General features: G+C 44.4%; 1 protein-coding gene across 1 annotated transcript in view; it reads right to left on the minus strand.

Annotated features, from left to right (window-relative positions):
* Nucleotides 1-18,516, minus strand: part of PSMD11 (proteasome 26S subunit, non-ATPase 11) — a 42,170-nt gene that overhangs the window by 8,161 nt on the left and 15,493 nt on the right. The window contains exons 4-8 of the mRNA XM_062175481.1: nt 12,962-13,033; nt 12,544-12,601; nt 8,727-8,921; nt 1,931-2,075; nt 777-837 (exon numbers count right to left, since the gene is read on the minus strand). Coding sequence (XP_062031465.1) covers nt 777-837; nt 1,931-2,075; nt 8,727-8,921; nt 12,544-12,601; nt 12,962-13,033 — 531 coding nt within the window. The remainder of the gene's footprint in view (nt 1-776; nt 838-1,930; nt 2,076-8,726; nt 8,922-12,543; nt 12,602-12,961; nt 13,034-18,516) is intronic.

The raw sequence follows: 18,516 nt of genomic DNA on the forward strand, positions 1-18,516 counted from the left end.
GAGTTGAGAAGCGCTCAGGTTGGTATCAAAGCCCAGTTTTGCACCAGGCAATCTAACCTCCCTAAAGCACATATGCACCAGAACTGACCAGGTTCCTGACTCTGGAAATCCAAGATTTCATAGGCTCATGATAGATAAATCTTTTGGTCAAAGTTAATGCAACCTAACTCACTATATAGTTCAGTTTGGGAAGTCCCTCAAACCACTTTGACATCCATAAAAGCACCAAACACTGAATTTCTGGCCCAAGAATTTAACAGCATAAGAAACATACTGAGGGGCTGGCGCCATGATGTGGCAGGTAAAGCCACCACCAGCAGCACCAACATCCCATACGGGCACCGATTTGAGTCCTAGCTGCTCCACTTCCGATCCAGCTCCCTGCTAATGCACCTGGGAAAGCATCAGAGGACGCCTCAAGTACTTGGGCCCCTGCACTCACATGGAAGACCTAGAAGAAGCTCCTAGCTTCGGATCCACCCAGCCCTGCTGTTGTGACCATTTGGGAAGTGAGCCAGCAGATGGAAGATCTCACTGTCTCTTTGTCTGTCTGTCTGTCTCTCTCTCTCTAATTCTGCCCTTCAAATAAATAACTAAATCTTAAAAAAAAAAAAAAAGAAAAAAGAAAAGAAACATACTGAATGTGCTTAAGGGAAGGAAGCAGGCAGGGGGAAGAAGGAGAGCAGCATGGAGCCCTGAACAGCACTAGTCTCATCAAACAAGGTGACTGACAACATGCCGGCCTGAGTGAGAAGTGCAATCAAGGTATTCCCTACCTGCCTCCCTGCATACCGAAGTGCAAGCTTCCCGCTCACCAAAGCCTGGACATCTTCTGGGCTAGAAAAAAAGACATACTTGGTCAATTGCTCCAGGATGTTACGCCTCTAAGTATAGGTTTAGGTGAATTTTCCTTTTTCCAAAATTCTACTGTGAACACTGGGAAGACACTGCCCATGCAAATAATCAGCCCCAACCCTTGAACTCATAGGTCTCTCATTCCAAAAGCTAGGCCTTCTCACTCTGAGCCAAAGCTGAGCACTGAGCAGAAAATCTCCAATGTTAAAAGAAAGTCAAATGGAAACTACTAAAAGCAATACACCCGGCCAGCACTGTGGCTCACTTGGCTAATCCTCGGCCTGCGGCGCCGGCACCCCAGGTTCTAGTCCCGGTTGGGGTGCCAGGTACTAGTCCCGGTTGCTCCTCTTCCAGTCCAGCTCTCTGCTGTGACCCGGGAGGGCAGTGGAGGATGGCCCAAGTCCTTGGGCCCTGTACCCACATGGGATACTGGGAGGAAGCACCTGGCTCCTGGCTTCGGATTGGCACAGTGCCGGCCGTGGCAGCCATTAGGGGAGTGAACCAATGGAAGGAAGACCTTTCTCTCTCTGTCTCTCTCTCTAACTCTGCCTGTCCAAAAAAAAAGCAATACACCCAACAGGCAGAACGATAAATCAAATCAAACCCCAATATAATGTCTTATTAAAACGCAACCCCTGTAATCCAAAGATGAAAAACAAATCCCAGTATTTCATTTATTCCCAAAAGTGTACGAATAGTCCTGTAAAATTTTTATAAAAAGATTTGTCATACTCTTTGTTGTTCACACTTCCAAATTCTCCTGAACTCTTCCCTCCCCGTTCTGCCTGGCTGGGTAGCGCTGGTCTCCAAGCTATTTCCTGACCCTCTGTCCTATGCTCAGTATCTATGAGGACAGAACTTGAAGGATGAGGAGGCTGGGAAGGGGCCTTCTAAAATCTGTCTTCCCAATTCTCAAAGTCCAGCAGACAACACCTCTGCTCCTCCCACTCCACCGCAACCCGCCCCAGAGGCTGCAGTTGCTACTGGCCACTCCCGGCCCAGGCCATCTCTGCCATGGCAGACAGACAGCTGAAGGACCTGAGGCTCTTATATTCCAGAGTTAATGTGCACCTACGTGTTGAGCATGATTTTGCACAGCAACATGTACTTCAGAGATGTGATGGCCTTGGGGCTATCGATGGAGTCATAGCCCTCAAATGCCTCATAGAAGTACGAGTATGCAGTTTTCCAGTCCTTCTCCTCTGCTGCATGGATAATACCTGGGCATTGAAAAGAAACGAGTAAGAACCATACAAAATAATAAAACCATTAAAGATCAGAGCTGGGAGGGGCCTCAGAAATCTACTCCAACCCCATCACCTTATTGATGAGATCAGGAGAGGATGGAAGTACCTGTCCGAAGTCACAGCCAGCTAATGAGAAATGAGATCAGAAGCAGGTTTTTCAATTCTCAGGTCAATGTCATATTGCCATAATCCATTCCCGAAAGAGTCAAAGACCCAACTCAGAGGGAACCATAAAAACTATACAGTGTCCCATCTTCCTCCTGTGCTTCTCACTATACTATCCTTAGCTCTGCTGTCTTCTGGGGCCACTGTAAAAGGCCATGTTTATCATCCATGACATCACTTTCACAAGTAGGAAATTGATCCAAACATCACTAGATAGCCTAAATAACCTATTTTAATAATATCAAGTACTTTAAGATAGCTTTCCTAAGCTTGACATTTTTATACTTAAGCAGTTTGCATGCAGGGGAAGAAAGAGAAACACATTTCTTTTCTTTTCACGTCAGTATTTGTCTGTTTATGGACTCACTTCTGCCTAGACGTAATCAGTGTACAGATCTCATGAACTTAGCTGTACATGGATAAGCAGTATTTCTTTAGGTTGATATAGCATAATTCAGCTAACCAATCCATAGTTCAGCTAACAATCCTGTGTAGATTACAGGGGTGGGGAACATCTGGCCTGCAGGCTGTGCAAGGCCAATGAAATCATTTGGTCTGGCCCTGACAAGGCAACCCATAAGGCAGGACTCAAAATTCAGGAAATCTATAGGCTAATTTTTCCACTGATAATTTTATATGGCCTGTAAATGATGTTTTTGTTGTTGTTGTTGTTGTTGTTTTTCCTGTAAATGATATTTTAACTATCCAGATGGCCATTGGCAGAAAAAAGTTCCCAACCCCGGGTTTAGAAGTTGTGGTTGCTCCCAATGAAATTAACTTTGATTGAACCTGCTATTACTTCCAACCTATGCTACCACTTGGGATAACACAAAAATTAGTTCTTCCAACACAGGCTATACTTCTGTATATCAGCTCTAACTTTGCACCAGGCCCTCATGCAGTCACAGACCACAGCCCCATCCATTTTCTAACCCAGTGCTTCCCAGTATTTTCCACATCAAGTGACACACAGGAAGTTTTCAGCACAACCAAGGTAAAAGGATGAAGCTGTGCACAGAAGCAACTGATGTTTCAGCACACCTTCCACCTACCTGTGGCATTCTTGTGGTCATGGCACGCAATGGCAAACTGTTGACCTAATAATTTACTGAATGATATGTGCCAACCCCAGCCCTTTTATCCTGCCCAAAGAGCTTCCCCACTTTGAGGCTGGAGGAATCAAATCCTGTTTCTACTATTGTTCTTAACTGCCCTTTCCTGCATCCATGGAGGGTTTCCTAAAGAACCCAACCTCTTTGCTAAATTTTTAAAGATTTATTTTTTTGAAAGGCAGAGCAACAGAGGAAGATAGAGAGAAAGAGAGCTGGACAAAGAGAGATATTGATCTTCCATCTACTAGTTTATTCCCTAAATGTCAGTAATAGCCAGGTCTGGGCCAGGCTGAAGCCAATAGCCAGGAACTCCATCCTGGTCTCCCACAGGGGCAGCAGGAGCCCAAGTACTTGTGCCATCCTCTGCTGCCTTCCAAGGTGCATTAACAGGAAGCTGGATCAGAAGCAGAATTGCAAGGACTCGAATCGGCACTCAGATATGGGATGTCAGTGTTGCAAGTGGTAGGTTAACCCGCTGTAACACAATACCAGTCCATTAATTTTAATTTTTATATTTTCATTTATCTTCACTTTATTTGAGAGTCAGAGATAGCAGATAGAGATTTTCCAACTATGGGTTCACTTCACAAATGCCTCCAACATCCAGGGCTGAACCAGACTGAAGCCAAAAGCCCAGAACTCAATCTAGGTTTCCCGTGTGGGTGGCAGGGACCCATATACTTTAAGCCACCATCTGCTGCCTCCCAGGGTGTACGTTAGCAGGAAGCTGGATTGGAAGTGGAAGGGCCAGGACTGGGAACAGGCACTCTGAAACGAGATACAGGCTTCCTAAGCAGCGTCTTAACTGGTGAGCCAAATGTCTACCCCAAAAAATACTATTAGTGCTGCCAAACTGCCAAACTAAATGAAATACATTCCCATTTCCCCATATCTCCAAATACAGAGCTAGTACAGAACAGGCCAGACCCAAAATATGTATGGTTATTTTTAAAAAAGTAAAGTAAGATCAAAAAGCCAGTATACAGCCTTAGCAAACAAGTGAGTAAAAATGGATCATGTGAGCACCAGGAGTGTCATGGTCAGCATATGAGGTTTACTTTTAAAAACTAGACTGTTATTCATCCAACACAAACAAGTTGATAGAGCAACAGAGAAAAAAAAGGCCAGATATTCAGGTGAGGAGTTAAGACATCACTTAGGATACCTGAATCCCATATCAGAGTACCTGGGGTCCCAGCTCTGCTCCCAGTTCCAGCTTCCCGCTTAGGCACACCTTAAGAGGCAGCAGGTGATGGCTCAAGTGCTTGAGTCCCCGACACCCATGCAGGAAACCTGGAATGAATTCCTGGCTCCTGGCTTCAGCCTGTCCCAGCTATGACTGCTGCAGGCATTTGGGGAGTGAACCAGCAGATGGGACATCTCTTCTTGACTGTCTCCCTCTTCCTTTCAAAATAGTAAATAAAAATTTTAAAAATAAAAATAAACAAACAAGAATAAGCTCTGAAGGAGCTCACAGTCCGGCAGGAAACAGTCACTAACTAAAGTATTACCAAAATACGTATAAAAGAACGTTCCTTTGACCGGGAAGTCCAAAAGCAAAGAGGATACAGAGGGAGGAGACATCTGAACTGGATCTAGAAGGATGTATAGGGGTTTGCCACAGGGACAAGGTGAAAGGGGAATTCCAGGCAGAGAAGACAAGATATACAATGGCACCAAAACAGGAGACAGCATGGAGTATCCAGAGAATCTGAGAAACCAGAGAGGAAAGTAAAAAGGGAAGGATGCCTTCCTTTGAATGTCACATTAAAGTCAAAGTCTGCCTGGAGACAGGAAGAAATTTTTAACAAAGGAACTTGTATGATCAGATTTGTGATTCAGAAAAAAGACAGTGAAATCAGTAAGAATGGATGAGACAAAGCACCGAGGCATAGTCTACTAGCATCTAGACTGTGAAGGACTGACTGCCTCAGGGGCCTGGGTGGTAACTCACAGGAGTGGCCTGTAGAAAGGGGAAAGAAAGGGCAGATTTACACAGATTCCACATGATTTGGTAACTGGCTTAAGGGATGAAGGAGTGGAAGGAGTCAAAACTACTCCAAAGACAACAGCTTGAACAACTAAGACAATAATAATACCATTAACTAAGACAGGAAATGCAGAAAGGAAAAGCTAGGCAGAACTGGAAAATAAATTTAATTTTGATATGTTGACACTGAGATACCTATGGGATATTACCTACGTACATCCTTTAAGTAGCTGGAAACCTGGATCTAGAGTTTAAGAACAAGGGAAGCTACCAGAAATCTAGATGAGGAGACCATCAGTATTATGTGGAAGCTAAGCCACGGGAGATGACACTGGACAGAAAATGAGAACAGGAAGGAAAAAGAACTAAAAAGAAACATGCATGCTTTAGGGTTAGAAGGAAATAGCAACTATGGCCACAAATATTTAGTGAGGAAAACCAAGAAGACAGTGACAAACAAAACCCTATAATGTTCAACAGCGTTGGATTCCCATAAAAGAAATTTTTTGGTACTTTTTTTAAAGATTTATTTATTTCAAAGTCAGGGTTATATAGAGAGAAGGAGAAAGAGGGAGAAGGATCTTCCATCTGCTGGTTCACTCTCCAAAGGGCCAAAGCAGCTGGGCTGGGGCTAAGCCAGGCCAAAACCAGGAGCCAGGAGCTTCTTCCAGGTCTCCCTCATGGGCAACAGGGGCCTAGGCACTTGGGACATCCTCTGCTGCTTTTCTAGGCCATTAATAGGGAGCAGGGTCAACAGTGAAGTACTCGAGACTTGGACTGGTGGCCATATGTGATGCCAGCATTGTGGGCAGCGATTGTACTCACTATGCCACAATGTCAATCCAAAAATCAGAAATTTTTAGGGAATCTGTTGACTTCTTCCAAGGCGTTAATACAAACACCAAAGTAAGGAAACTCTTTCAACTTTTTCAAGAATATTAACAGAAAGGGTAAGATAGCAATTGAAAAAGGAGAAGGGGGAGGGCAGTGCTGTGGTGTAGCAGGTGAAGTCGCCACCTAAAGCACCAGCATCCCCTGTGGGCATAGGTTCAAGTCCCAGCCACTCTACTTCTGATCCAGCTCCCTGGTGATGTGCCTGTGAAAAGCAAGAGGATAGGCCAAGTGCTTGGGCTCCTGCACCCATGTGGGAGACCCAGATGAAGCTCCTGGCTCCTGCCTGGCCCACCCCTGGTTGTTACAGCCATTTAGGGGGTGAACCAGCAAATGAAAGATATTTCAGTCTCTGCTTTGGTCTCTCCTTCTCTGTACCTCTTTTTTTTGTTTGTTTGGTTTTTTTTTAGATTTTAATTATTTATTTGAGAGGTAGAGTTACAGACAGTGAGAGGGAGAGACAGAGAGAAAGGTCTTCCTTCCATTGGTTCACTCCCCAGATGGCCCCAACAGCGGAGCTGCACCAATCCGAACCCAGGAGCCAGGTGCCTCTTCCTGGTCTCCCACATGGGTGCAGGGGCCCAAGGACTTAGGTCACCTTCTACTGCTTTCCCAGGTCCTAGCAGACCTGGATTGGAAGTGGGGCAGCCAGGACTAGAACCGGCGCCCATATGGGATGCCGGTGCCACAGGAGGAGGATTAACCTACTGCACCATGGTGCTGACCCCTGTACAAAGGAAGGAAGGAAGGGGCTGGTGCCATAGCTCAGTTGGTTAATCCTCCACCTGCGGTGCTGGCATCCCTTATGGGCACTGGGTTCTAGTCCCGGTTGCTCCTCTTCCAGTCCAGCTCTCTGCTGTGGCCCAGGAAGGCAAGGGAGGATGGCCCAGGTGCTTGGGCCCCTGCACCTGCATGGGAGACCAGGAAGAAGCAACCTGGCTCTTGGCTTCGGATCGGTGCAGTGCACCGGCCGTAGCAGCCATTTGGGGGGTGAACCAACGGAAGACCTTTCTCTCTGTCTCTCACTGTCTAACTCTGCCTGTCAAATAAAAAAAAAAAAAAAAAAGAAGAAGAAGGAAGGAAGGAAAGGAGGGAGAAGGGGGACACACATTTGGCCTAGCAGTTAAGATATTTATTATGATGCCTGCATCCCACATCAGAGTACCTGGGTTTGAGTTTCAGCTTTGCTTCTGATTTCAGCTTTCTGCCAGTACAGACCCTGGGAAGCAGGGATGATGACGTAAGTAGTTTATTGCCGCTACCCACATAGAAATCTGGATTGAGTTCCCAGCCCCCAACTTCAGTCTGATCCAGTCTCAGACACTGAAAGAATTCAGTGAGTGAACAAGTAGATAAGACCTCTTTCCCTCTCTCTCTCCCCTTCTCTCTCTCTCTCTTGCCTCTCAAATAATTTTTTAAAAAAGGAGAAGGTGCTGTGGTTTTTTTAGCTGGGACAGATCAAAAACTGAGAAGAAGATCTCTAGTCTAGAATAAAGACTAAAGACTTATTATGGAACAAAAAGACAAGTGGAAAATCACTCTTGATAAGGGGTAAAAATGGACAGTGGTATAAATTCTGTAAAGGAATCACCTCTATTGTCTCTCAAAAAAAAAAAATAAGATGCAATTCAAATCTTGATTATTTAGGAAGGGAACAGTTAATAGAGTAATGGCTTAAACAAAGTTGCCAATATTTGGCTTAAGCTGTACAGTTCTATGAGGGGGTACAGTGACTGGCACCACTTTACAGATAGCAAAAGTTAAAGATAAATTCAGGAATTTGCCCAAAGTCACACATCTAGCAACCAGAAGAATGAGATGTCAACCTAAGAAAGTCTGATTCTAGAGCATAACACCCAACGCAAGCTGGTGGGTTTATCTTTTACCCATGAGACTGAACATCAGCACCCAAACCAATCTTCTGCCTCCAATTCCAACACTCCCTCAACAGCAATGTCTCCAGGGAAAAAAGCTGCTGAATTCAAGAAACAATATCCCACCTGCCAACCCCCGGGGTTAACCCTAACATTGACACACCACACCACAAAGCTACATACTATACTAAGCCCTGATCTGAGGCCCTTTCAAAAAGTCCAACAAGCTTTACAAAGGTCTCCAAGAATTAACAGAGTTGGGTTAGGCCAATCTTGAAGAGAAATGCCAGCATTCTGCATAATGACAGAGGAAAATTAAGGAAGACCTCTCTAGAGAGTTCGGGTGTACCAGCCAGACTACCTGGTCATGCACAGATAAACACATTCTTAATCCATGTGAAGTAACTAACAGGAGGCAGACAGCTATGTAAAGGTAACAGGAGGGAGACTAGCTGCCTCTAATCCTTTAAGGATTAAAGTGTTGATTTGGCTTAAACCAAGTCAGCCCACTGGATTCCAGACCCAAGCCTCATTCCTTGCAGCTGAAAGATGAGCTCTAAAAAAACACATCCCAGAAGTAGCTCCAGGTTACCTGACTGCATGTCCAAGGTGGCCTGCAGTTTAGGAGGGCAATAGATGGCATTTGCTGTGGTTCGAGCAGAGGTTAAGGCAGCTCGGGCTTTCGGCAGATTGCTCAGGGCGTGGTATGTTTTGCTTTCTAGAAGTTGTACTTCCACCAAAAGGGCTTTATCATCCATCTTTTTTAATTCCCGCAGCAGTTGAGAACCTAGAGAAGGAAAAGAGATAGAGATATCTCTTTGTTAGCCATAATCTTAATACCATAATACTTATAAAATCTCACTCTCCCAATCTCATAACACTCAGGATAAAAAAAAAAATCCTGTCTGAGGGGCATCACATAGCGGGTAAGCTGCCAGCTGTGACGTCGGCATCCTATATGAGCACCAGTTTGAATCCCAGCTGCTCCACTTTCAATCCAGCTCCCTGTTAATGTGCCTCGGAAAGCAGCTGAAGATGGTCTAAGTCCTTGGGTCCCTGCACATACGTGGGAGACCCAGAAGAAGCTCCTGGCTTCAGCCTGGCCCAGCCCTAGCTGTTGCAGCCATTTGGGGAGTGACCCAGTGGATGAAAGCTCTCTGTCTCTCTCTCTCTGTAAATGTGTCTTCCAAATAAATAAAAATAAATCTTAAAAAAAAAAAAAAAAAAAAAGGTTAGAATCTACTTCAAAGGACATCATGAAAAAAGTGAAAAAACAACCTACAGAATGGAAAATAAATTGCAAATCATGAATCTGGTAAGGGACCTGTATTCAGAATAAAAAACAAAAACAGAAAGAACATAACTAAAAACTAAGTAAAGGGGGACAGCACCGTGGTGTGGCAGGTAAAGCCACCACCCATGGTGCCAGCATCCCATATGGGCGCTGGTTCAAGACCTGGCTGCTCCACTTCTGATCCAGCTCTCTGCTATAGCCTGGGAAAGCAGTAGAAGATGGCCAAAGTCCTTGGGTCCCTGCACCCATGTGGGGGACCCGGAAGAAGTTCCAGGCTCCTGGCTCTGGATTGACCCAGCTCCAGCCACTGCAGCCATTTGGGAAATAAACCAGCAGATGGAAGATCTCTCTCTCTCTCTCTCTCTCTCTCTCTCTCTCTCTGCCTCTACCTCTCTCTAATTCTGCCTTTCAAATAAATGAATAAATCTTAAAAAATAAAAAAAAGTAAAGTACGTAAATAGATATTTCTCCAAAGATGTACAAATGACCAAGAAACACTTGGAAATAATCAATATCACTTGCATTAGGGAAATGCAAATCAAAATCATAATGAAATACTACTGCATACATATCAGGAAAGCTGGAAGAAAAAACAGATGATATTAGGTGTTGGTAAAGATGCAAAGAAACTACACTCATTCATACATGGCTGCAACTCAAATGGTGCAGCCAATTTAGAAAACAGTATGGCAGCTCCTTAAAAAGCTAAATGGTAAGCCAGTGCTGTGGCAAAGTAGGTTAAGCCTGTGATGCTGGCATCCCATATGGGTGCTGGTTTAAGTCCCAGCTACTCCACTTCCAATCCAGCTCCCTGCTGATGTCCTGGAAAAGCAGCAGAAGATGGCCGAAGTGCTTGGGCCCCTGCACCTGCATGGGAGATGTGTAATAAGCTCCTAGCTCCTGGTTTAGGATCAGCCCAGCTCCTGCTGTTATGGCCATTTGAGGAGAAAAACAGCAGATGGAAGATTTTTCTCTCTGTCTCTCCATCTCTCTGTAATTCTGCCTCTGAAGTAATAAATAAATCTTAAAAAAAAAAAAAAAAAAACTAAAAAGTTACCATATGATCCACCAATTCTACTCTAGGTATATACCCAACAGGAAAACATGTCCACATAAAGCCTCTTCATATCAGTATTTAAAATTCCAAAAAGTAGAAACAATCCAAATGTCCATCAACTGATGATGGATAAATGTGATAAATCCATACAATGGACTCTTCATTCAGCAATAAAAAGAAATGAAGTACTGACACATATTACAACATAAGCATTGAACATATTACAGTCAGTGAAAGAAGTCATTCGCAGAAGACCACATACTGCATAATTTCACGTATATGAAATGTCCAAAGTAAGCAAACCTACAGAAACAGGAAATATATTAGGGTAGCCTCGGGCTGGGGCATGGAAAACTAATGGAAAATGACTACACACAGGGTTTCCTTCTGGGCTGATAAAATGCTCTGAAATTAGTGGTGATGACTGCTAACTTACTAAACATGTCAAAACCACTGAATTGTACAGTTTAAAAGGGTGAATTTCAGTTTGTGAAATATCGCAATGAAGCTGGAGTTTTTGTAATGTTACTATTTGCTGCTGTTGTTTTTAAAGATTTATTTATTTATCTGAAAGTCAGTGTCAGAGAGAGAGAAAGAATCTTCCATCTACTGGATCACTTCCCAAATGGCAGCATCAGCCAGGGCCAAAGCCAGGAGGAAGAAGCTTCATCCAATTTCCAACATGGATGGCAGTGGCCCACGTACTTAGGCCATATTCTACTGTTTTTCTTAGGCTATTTAAATGTTACTATTTGTTTAAACCACATAAATTGCCAGTTTTGCAAGAAAAAATTATATACTGGCAATTTTTTTGATTTAAAAGACCATAAAAGTCTCCTGTCTACAAAAAATATTCCAGATCTACTTATAAATAAAAAGGAGCAAGGGAAAGTTTCATCGTGTTTAAAGGACACACATGGGGGCCGGTGTTGTGGTATTGTTGCCTGCAACAACAAGATCCCATGTAGACACCAGTTCATATCCCGGCTGCTCCACTTCCAATCCAGCCCCTTGCTAACGGTCTAGGAAAAGCAGCAGAAGATGGCTCAAGTGCTTGGGCCCTGCTTCCTACATAGGAGTCCTGGATGAAGCTCCTGGCTTCAGCAAGGTCCAGCACTGGCCATTGCAGCCATCTGGGGAGTGAACCAGTGGATAGAAGATCTCCCTCTGTCTGTACCTCTGACTTTCAAACAAATAAATATCTTAAAAATTTTAAAATTAAATAAAGGCCACACAAGGGGAAAGCCTTCAGTTGGCCCACTCCAGCTTCCAAATATGTTTAGACCCAATTAATTTCTTGATCTTAAAAGATTTTAAATTAAAGCCGGCGCCGTGGCTCACTAGGCTAATCCTCCGCCTTGCGGCGCCGGCACACCGGGTTCTAGTCCCGGTCGGGGCACCAATCCTGTCCTGGTTGCCCCTCTTCCAGGCCAGCTCTCTGCTGTGGCCAGGGAGTGCAGTGGAGGATGGCCCAAGTGCTTGGGCCCTGCACCCCATGGGAGACCAGGAGAAGCACCTGGCTCCTGCCATCGGAACAGCGCGGTGCGCCGGCCGCAGCGCGCTACTGTGGCGGCCATTGGAGGGTGAACCAACAGCAAAAGGAAGACCTTTCTCTCTGTCTCTCTCTCACTGTCCACTCTGCCTGTCAAAAAAAAAAAAAAAAAGATTTTAAATTAATTATAAACATGTAATAAATGTGGTATGTTTAAACATGTGCCATTTTAAAACGAAATCTGAAATGTAAAAGGGGTCAAACACAAAACGTACATACACATTGAAAACAGTCTCAACTATTAAATTGGAAAGATTTTACTGCTCTAAATTCAAGAAACTTAAACATTAACCCCTGAGTTCTCTAAATCTAAAATATTAACTTTAGCCACTTTCTCAGAACTTCAAAACAGTATATGGCTATGATAGAGTAATTTAGGCTACTTTAAATTCTTCTTAGAGCAGGTGAAATATGTTATTAATAGGCAATTATTAAGAACAGTCAGAATTAGAAAAAATTCATTTAGATAGCTAAAATGGCTCATCAATTTCTACCAGTTTACTTACCCAAATGCAATGCTTCCTGGTACCTCTTGGTATCAAAGTACAAAGACACTAGTCTTGCCTAGGAAAGAAAAAAGGCATTGATTCAAGGGAAAGGCATAAAAAAAAAGCCACAGAAAGAAATCAAAGATTGACAGTCACAGAAGTCCAGATGATAACATCAAATTCAGCATGACAAATCATCTTGTCCACAATACTGTCTCATATTAAGGCTAGTGCCAACTAATTTTATCATGTTGTTGTTTACTTCCCTGAGCCAAGTTTCAGGTCTGTATTAAAACTTCAATCAGGGAGTAGGACCATCATCAATAATCGTTAAGTGACTTGGTAACACAAAGTTGCTGAAAACATTTTTGACTGGGATGGCATTACCTACCCTAGTGGCTAGAAACCTACAATCAGTTTTAATGTTTACACATACCTCCAAAGCTTGGCGTAAGAAAGTTCTTTTCTCTGATTTGGCCCATTCAATGCACTCTAAACAAAGTTCGACCTGCAACAAGTAAGACAGTACATGCAACATTATGTCTTCACATTCTTCCTACAAACCATGCTTTGGAGAACAGCTTTAATTCCTTCTTTACATATTCTATTTAGTGTCTAAAGAAATTAAAATAAGCCTAATACTTAGAAAGGCTTGTAAGCCTCATTTAAAGGCACCCTGAACCTCCAGTTTCATCTGCTACCCAAGAAATAATGTAAGATAAAAAGTAACTAATTTATAACTACTGTTTCTGTAGGATAGTATTTGACACTAGCTCCTGCAGTAAACCATCAGGTATCTTTGACATGGTAGCTCTGAAAAAATAAACAGTAAGTACTACAGACCTTATTTAACTTCTGTTACTTTAAGCTTTGTATTGTGGTCACTAATCAGAGCATAATACAAAAGGAAATGAAATGAGAAACTGCTTCCCAGAGAACTGCTTCATCCAAGTTTTTATGTAAATAAATCCCAAATTCTCTTAAGAGATGTTGTAATGAGGTAAAACTAAAAGTACATAATTCAGACTAATTTTTTTGTCTTGAAATACCAAATTCAAGCTTAAAAAATAAACTGGCAGATGAATAGTACACACTATATGGGTGATTCACCAATAAGAGGTTCAGTGAAATCTTTACAACTCCTCATTGGAGCTGCTTGGTGGCTACTTAATCTCCAACCCTAAACTCAATAAAAATTTTAATAAAAATAAAGATAGAATCAAAAATTAAACTAAAAAGTAAGTCAATTGGGGCTGGTGTCATGGTGTACCAGGTTTAAAGTCCTGGCCTGCAACACCAGCATCCCATATGGGTGCTGGTTTAAGTCCCAGCTGCTCCACTTCTGATCCAGTTCCCTGCTAACATGCCTAGGAAAGCAGCCGAGGATGGCCCAAGTCCTTGGGCCCCTGCACCCATGTGGGAGACTTGGAAAAAGCCCCCAGTGCCTCGCTTTGGATCAGCTCAGCTCCAGCTGTTCAGGCCATCTGGGGAGTGAACCAGTGGATAGAAGACTTCTCTCTCTACCTCTCTCTCTCTCTTTTTCAAATAAATTTTTTAAAAAATCAAGTCAATTGCAATTTCAAAGTTTTGGGTTATGTTTAAGAAGCCAAACTCAAAGTAAGATCTCTGCTCATGTTAGGAACTGAAAATATTCACTAAATTATTTTTCTTTTATTTATTTGAAAGGCAGAGCAACACACACACACATACACACACAGAGGGAAGGAAGGAGGCGAGGAGAGAGGAGAGTGGGGGAGAGGAGAGGAAGGGAGGGAAGCGGAGGGGAGGGAAGAAGATAGGAGAAGAGGAAGAAAAGAAACCGGAGAAGCGAGATCTTCTATCCACTGATTCACCCACCCACCCCCCACCCCACCCCCGCGCCAAATGCCCACAACAGCCAGGGATGGGCAAGGTGGAAGCCAGAAGCACAGAACTCCATCTGGGTCTCCCAAGTTTGTGGCAGGAACTCAAGTACTCAAGCCATCATCTGCTGCCTCCCAGGATGCACATTAGCAAGAAGTTGGATATGAAGCGGAGTTAGCCAGGACTCCAACCAGGCACAATTGTGGTGTGACCAACCATACCACAATACTCACCTCTATTTCCTTCTAACTATTTATTATTTACTTATTTATTCATTCATTCATTTATTCATTCAGAAGCAAAGAGACAGAGCAAGATACCATCTGCTGGTCCATTTTCCAAATACCTGCAACAGGTGGGGCTAAGCCAGCGCCAGGGCCAGGCCAGGAGCAGGAAACTCAATCCAGGTCTGACACATGGGTGGCAAGAACCTATTTATTTGAGCCATCATCACTGCCCTCCAGAGTCTGCATTAGCAAGAAGCTGTAGTCAGGAGCCAGAGCCAGCATCAAACCAGGCACTCCAAATGCAGGATGCAAGCATCTTAACTGCTAGGCTGAACACTGGGCTCCCTCAATGAACTATTTTTACAAAGAATATTTAAGTCATTAGTTCTTTGTGACTTGGGAGCACAGAAGGGGAGCTAAGAAATGTCTATCAGAGGGCCGGCGCCGTGGCTTAACAGGCTAATCCTCCGCCTTGCGGCGCCGGCACACCAGGTTCTAGTCCCGGTTGGGGCGCCGGTTCTGTCCCGGTTGCTCCTCTTCCATTCCAGCTCTCTGCTGTGGCCCGGGAAGGCAGTGGAGGATGGCCCAAGTGCTTGGGCCCTGCACCTGCATGGGAGACCAGGAGGAAGCACCTAGCTCCTGGCTTCGGATCGGTGCAGCACGCTGGCCGTAGTGGCCATTTGCGGAGTGAACCAACGGAAGGAAGACCTTTCTCTCTGTCTCTCTCTCTCACTAACTCTGCCTGTCAAAGAAAAAAAAAAAAGTTTATTTTATTTGAAAGGCAGAGAGAAAGAGAGATAGAAACAGACAGAAAGTTCCCATCCACTGGCTCACTTCTTAAATGCCTGCAACAGCTGGGACTGGCCAGCGCAAATCTAGCAGACTAGAACTCCATTCAGGACTCCTCCGTGGGTGGCAGGAACCCAAGTACCTGAGTCATCACCTGCTGCTTCCCAGGGTGCACATTAGTAGGAAGCTGCAACCAGCAGAGCCAGAACTCAAAATCATGCATTTCAGTATGGGATGTAAGTGTCCCAAGAGGGTTCTTAACCACTAGGCCAAATCCTGCCCCCAAAAGTACAATCTTAAAAAAAGTTAGGGTTAGTTAAAAGCTAGGGTTGGTTAATACGAGTATCTAATGAAAATAATTTTCTTTTATTCATAAAAATAATTCTAGGAGCCGGTGCTGTGGCATGTAAAGCCACCTGCAGTGCCACCATCCCACATGGGTGCCAGTTCAAGTCCTGGCTGTTCCACTTCCAATACAGTTCCCTGCTAATGTGCCTGGGAAGACAGTGGAGGATGGCCCACGTCCTTGAGCCTCTACATTCACTTGGAAGACCTGGACGATGCTCCTGGCTCCTGGTTTCAGCCTGGCCCAGCCCTGACCATTGCAGCCACTTGGGGAGTGAGCCAACAGATAGAGGGTCTCCCTTTCTCTCTCTCTCTGCCTCTGCTTCTCCTTCTCTGTAACTCTTTCAAAAAATAAATAAATCTTCTTAAAAAATAAAATAATTCTAGGGGGCCAACACTGTGGCATAGTGGGTAAAGTCGTCACCTGCAATGCTGGATCCCATATGGGTGCCAGTTCAAGTTCCTGCTGCTCCACCTCCTATCCGGCTCCCCGCTGATGTATCTGGGAAAGCAGTGGAAGATGGCCCAAGTGCTTGGGTCCCTGTACTGACATGGGAGACCTGGAAGAAGTTCCTAGCTCCTGACTTCAGACCTGCCCAGCTCCAGCCGTTGTGGCCATCTGGGGAATGAACCAACGGATGGAAGATCTCTGTCCCTTCCTCTCTCACTCTCTCTATAACTCTGCCTTTCAAATAAATAAATGTATCTTTATAAAAAATTCTAACACTTTGGTCCAATAGGCAAGCATCTATATGTTACTTGTTTTTGATCTATCATCATAAAACACAGCCTGCCAGAAACAGATGAATTTGAAAACTGTTCTATAAAGGAAGTCAAAAAAGGGGCCGGTGCTGTGGCTTAGCAGGTAAAGCTGCCACCTGGAGTGCCGGCATCCCATATGGGCACTGGTTCGAGACCTGGCTGCTCCACTTCCAATTCAGCTCTCTGCTATGGCCTGGGAAAGTAGTAAAGGATGGCCCAAGTCCTTGGGCCCTTGCATCCACATGGGAGACCAGGAAGAAGTCCTGGGTTCGGATAGGTACAGCTCCAGCCGTTGCGGTTAATTGAGGAGTGAACCAGCCAATGGAAGACCTCTCTCTCTCTCTCTCTCTCTCTCTCTCTCTGTCCTTCTCTCTGTGTGTAACTCTGACTTTCAAATAAATAAATAAATCTTTTTAGAAAAAAAGTCAGTTATGGTACTTTAAAGCAGGTCTCAAAGAATCACTAAGGCAAAAAGAAAACAAAAACAGTTTTTACAAAAGAAATGACTTCAAAGTAGAACTTGTGTGTTCTGGGTTTTTGACTATTCCTCACCATTTGCTCAATATGTTACTGTGGCCTTTTAAATCTCTCAACTGTATACCTACATAGGCTATAGTAAACAATCAGACCCATAACCAACTAGCAATTTCTTAGTATTTCCTGACATTTTATATATTTATTGCCTGCCTTCCTCAACACACAAAGCTTACGAGAAAAGTGACTGTGTTCTTTTTTTTTTGACAGGCAGAGTTAGACAGTGAGAGAGACAGAGAAAAAGGTCTTCCGTTGGTTCACCCCCCAAATGGCCGCCATGGCCAGTGTGCTGTACCAATCTGAAGCCAGGAGCCAGGTGCTTCCTCCTGGTCTCCCAGGCGGGTGCAGGGCCCAAGCACTTGGGCCATCCTCCACTGCCCTCCCAGGCCACAGCAGAGAGCTGGATTGGAAGAGGAGCAACTGGTACAGAACCGGCGCCCCAACCAGGATTAGAACCCGGTGTGCCGGCGCCGCAGGCAGAGGATTAGCCTAGTGAGCTGCGGCGCCGGCAGTGATGACTGTGTTCTTACAATGGCATTCCCTAGTACTACCTAGAAGAGTGACAGGCACTCAGTAAGTACAGAAAAGGCCAACAACTATGTTCTTTATACAAACAGATTCAAGTAATTTCAATATACCCTTCTTGAATCTACCACTTTTTACAAAATGACTTTTAAGATTATTTATTTATTTAAAAGATAGAGTTACAGAGAGGAAGAGAGAGAAACAGAGAAAGAGACAGAGAGGGGGCCAGCACTGTGGCATAGCTGGGAAAGCCACGGCCTGCTTGCCGGCATCCCAAATGGACACCGGTTCGAGTCCTGGCTCCTCCACTTCTGATCCAGCTCTCTGCCATGGTCTGGGAAAGCAGAGGAAGATGTCCAAGTCCTTGGGCCCCTGTGGGAGACCTGGAAGAAGCTCCTGGCTGTGAATCAGCGCCGCTCCAGCCATTGCAGCCAACTGGGGAGTGAACCAGTGGATGGAAGACCTCTCTCTCTCTCTCTATCTCTCTCTCTCTCTCTCTCTGCCTCTCCTTCTCTCTCTGTGTAACTCTGACTTTCAAATAAATAAATACATCTTTTTAAATAAAATACATCTTTAAAAAAAAAAGAGAGACAGAGAGATCTTCTATACACTGGTTTACTCCTGAGATGGCCACAATAGCCAGAACTGGACCGAGCCAAAGCAGGATCTTCATTTGAGTCTCCCACATGGATGCAGGGGCCCAAGCACTTGGTCCATCTTCCTCTGCTTTCCCAGGCAAATCCGCAGGCAGCTGGATTGGAAGGGGGGCAACCAGGACTCGAATGGAACCTATATGGACTGCTGGCCTTACAGGTGGCAGCTTAACCCACTAGGCCACAACATCAATTCCCAGAAAAATTTTTATTTATGGTATGTGTCTTGTCCTGAGTTGCAGAAAATACAGCTATGTCTGAAATGGCTGGAAGAAGTGCAGTGATTCCAGAGT

The sequence above is a fragment of the Lepus europaeus genome, chromosome 18, assembly GCF_033115175.1.
Source record: "Lepus europaeus isolate LE1 chromosome 18, mLepTim1.pri, whole genome shotgun sequence".
Lineage (NCBI taxonomy): Eukaryota > Metazoa > Chordata > Mammalia > Lagomorpha > Leporidae > Lepus > Lepus europaeus.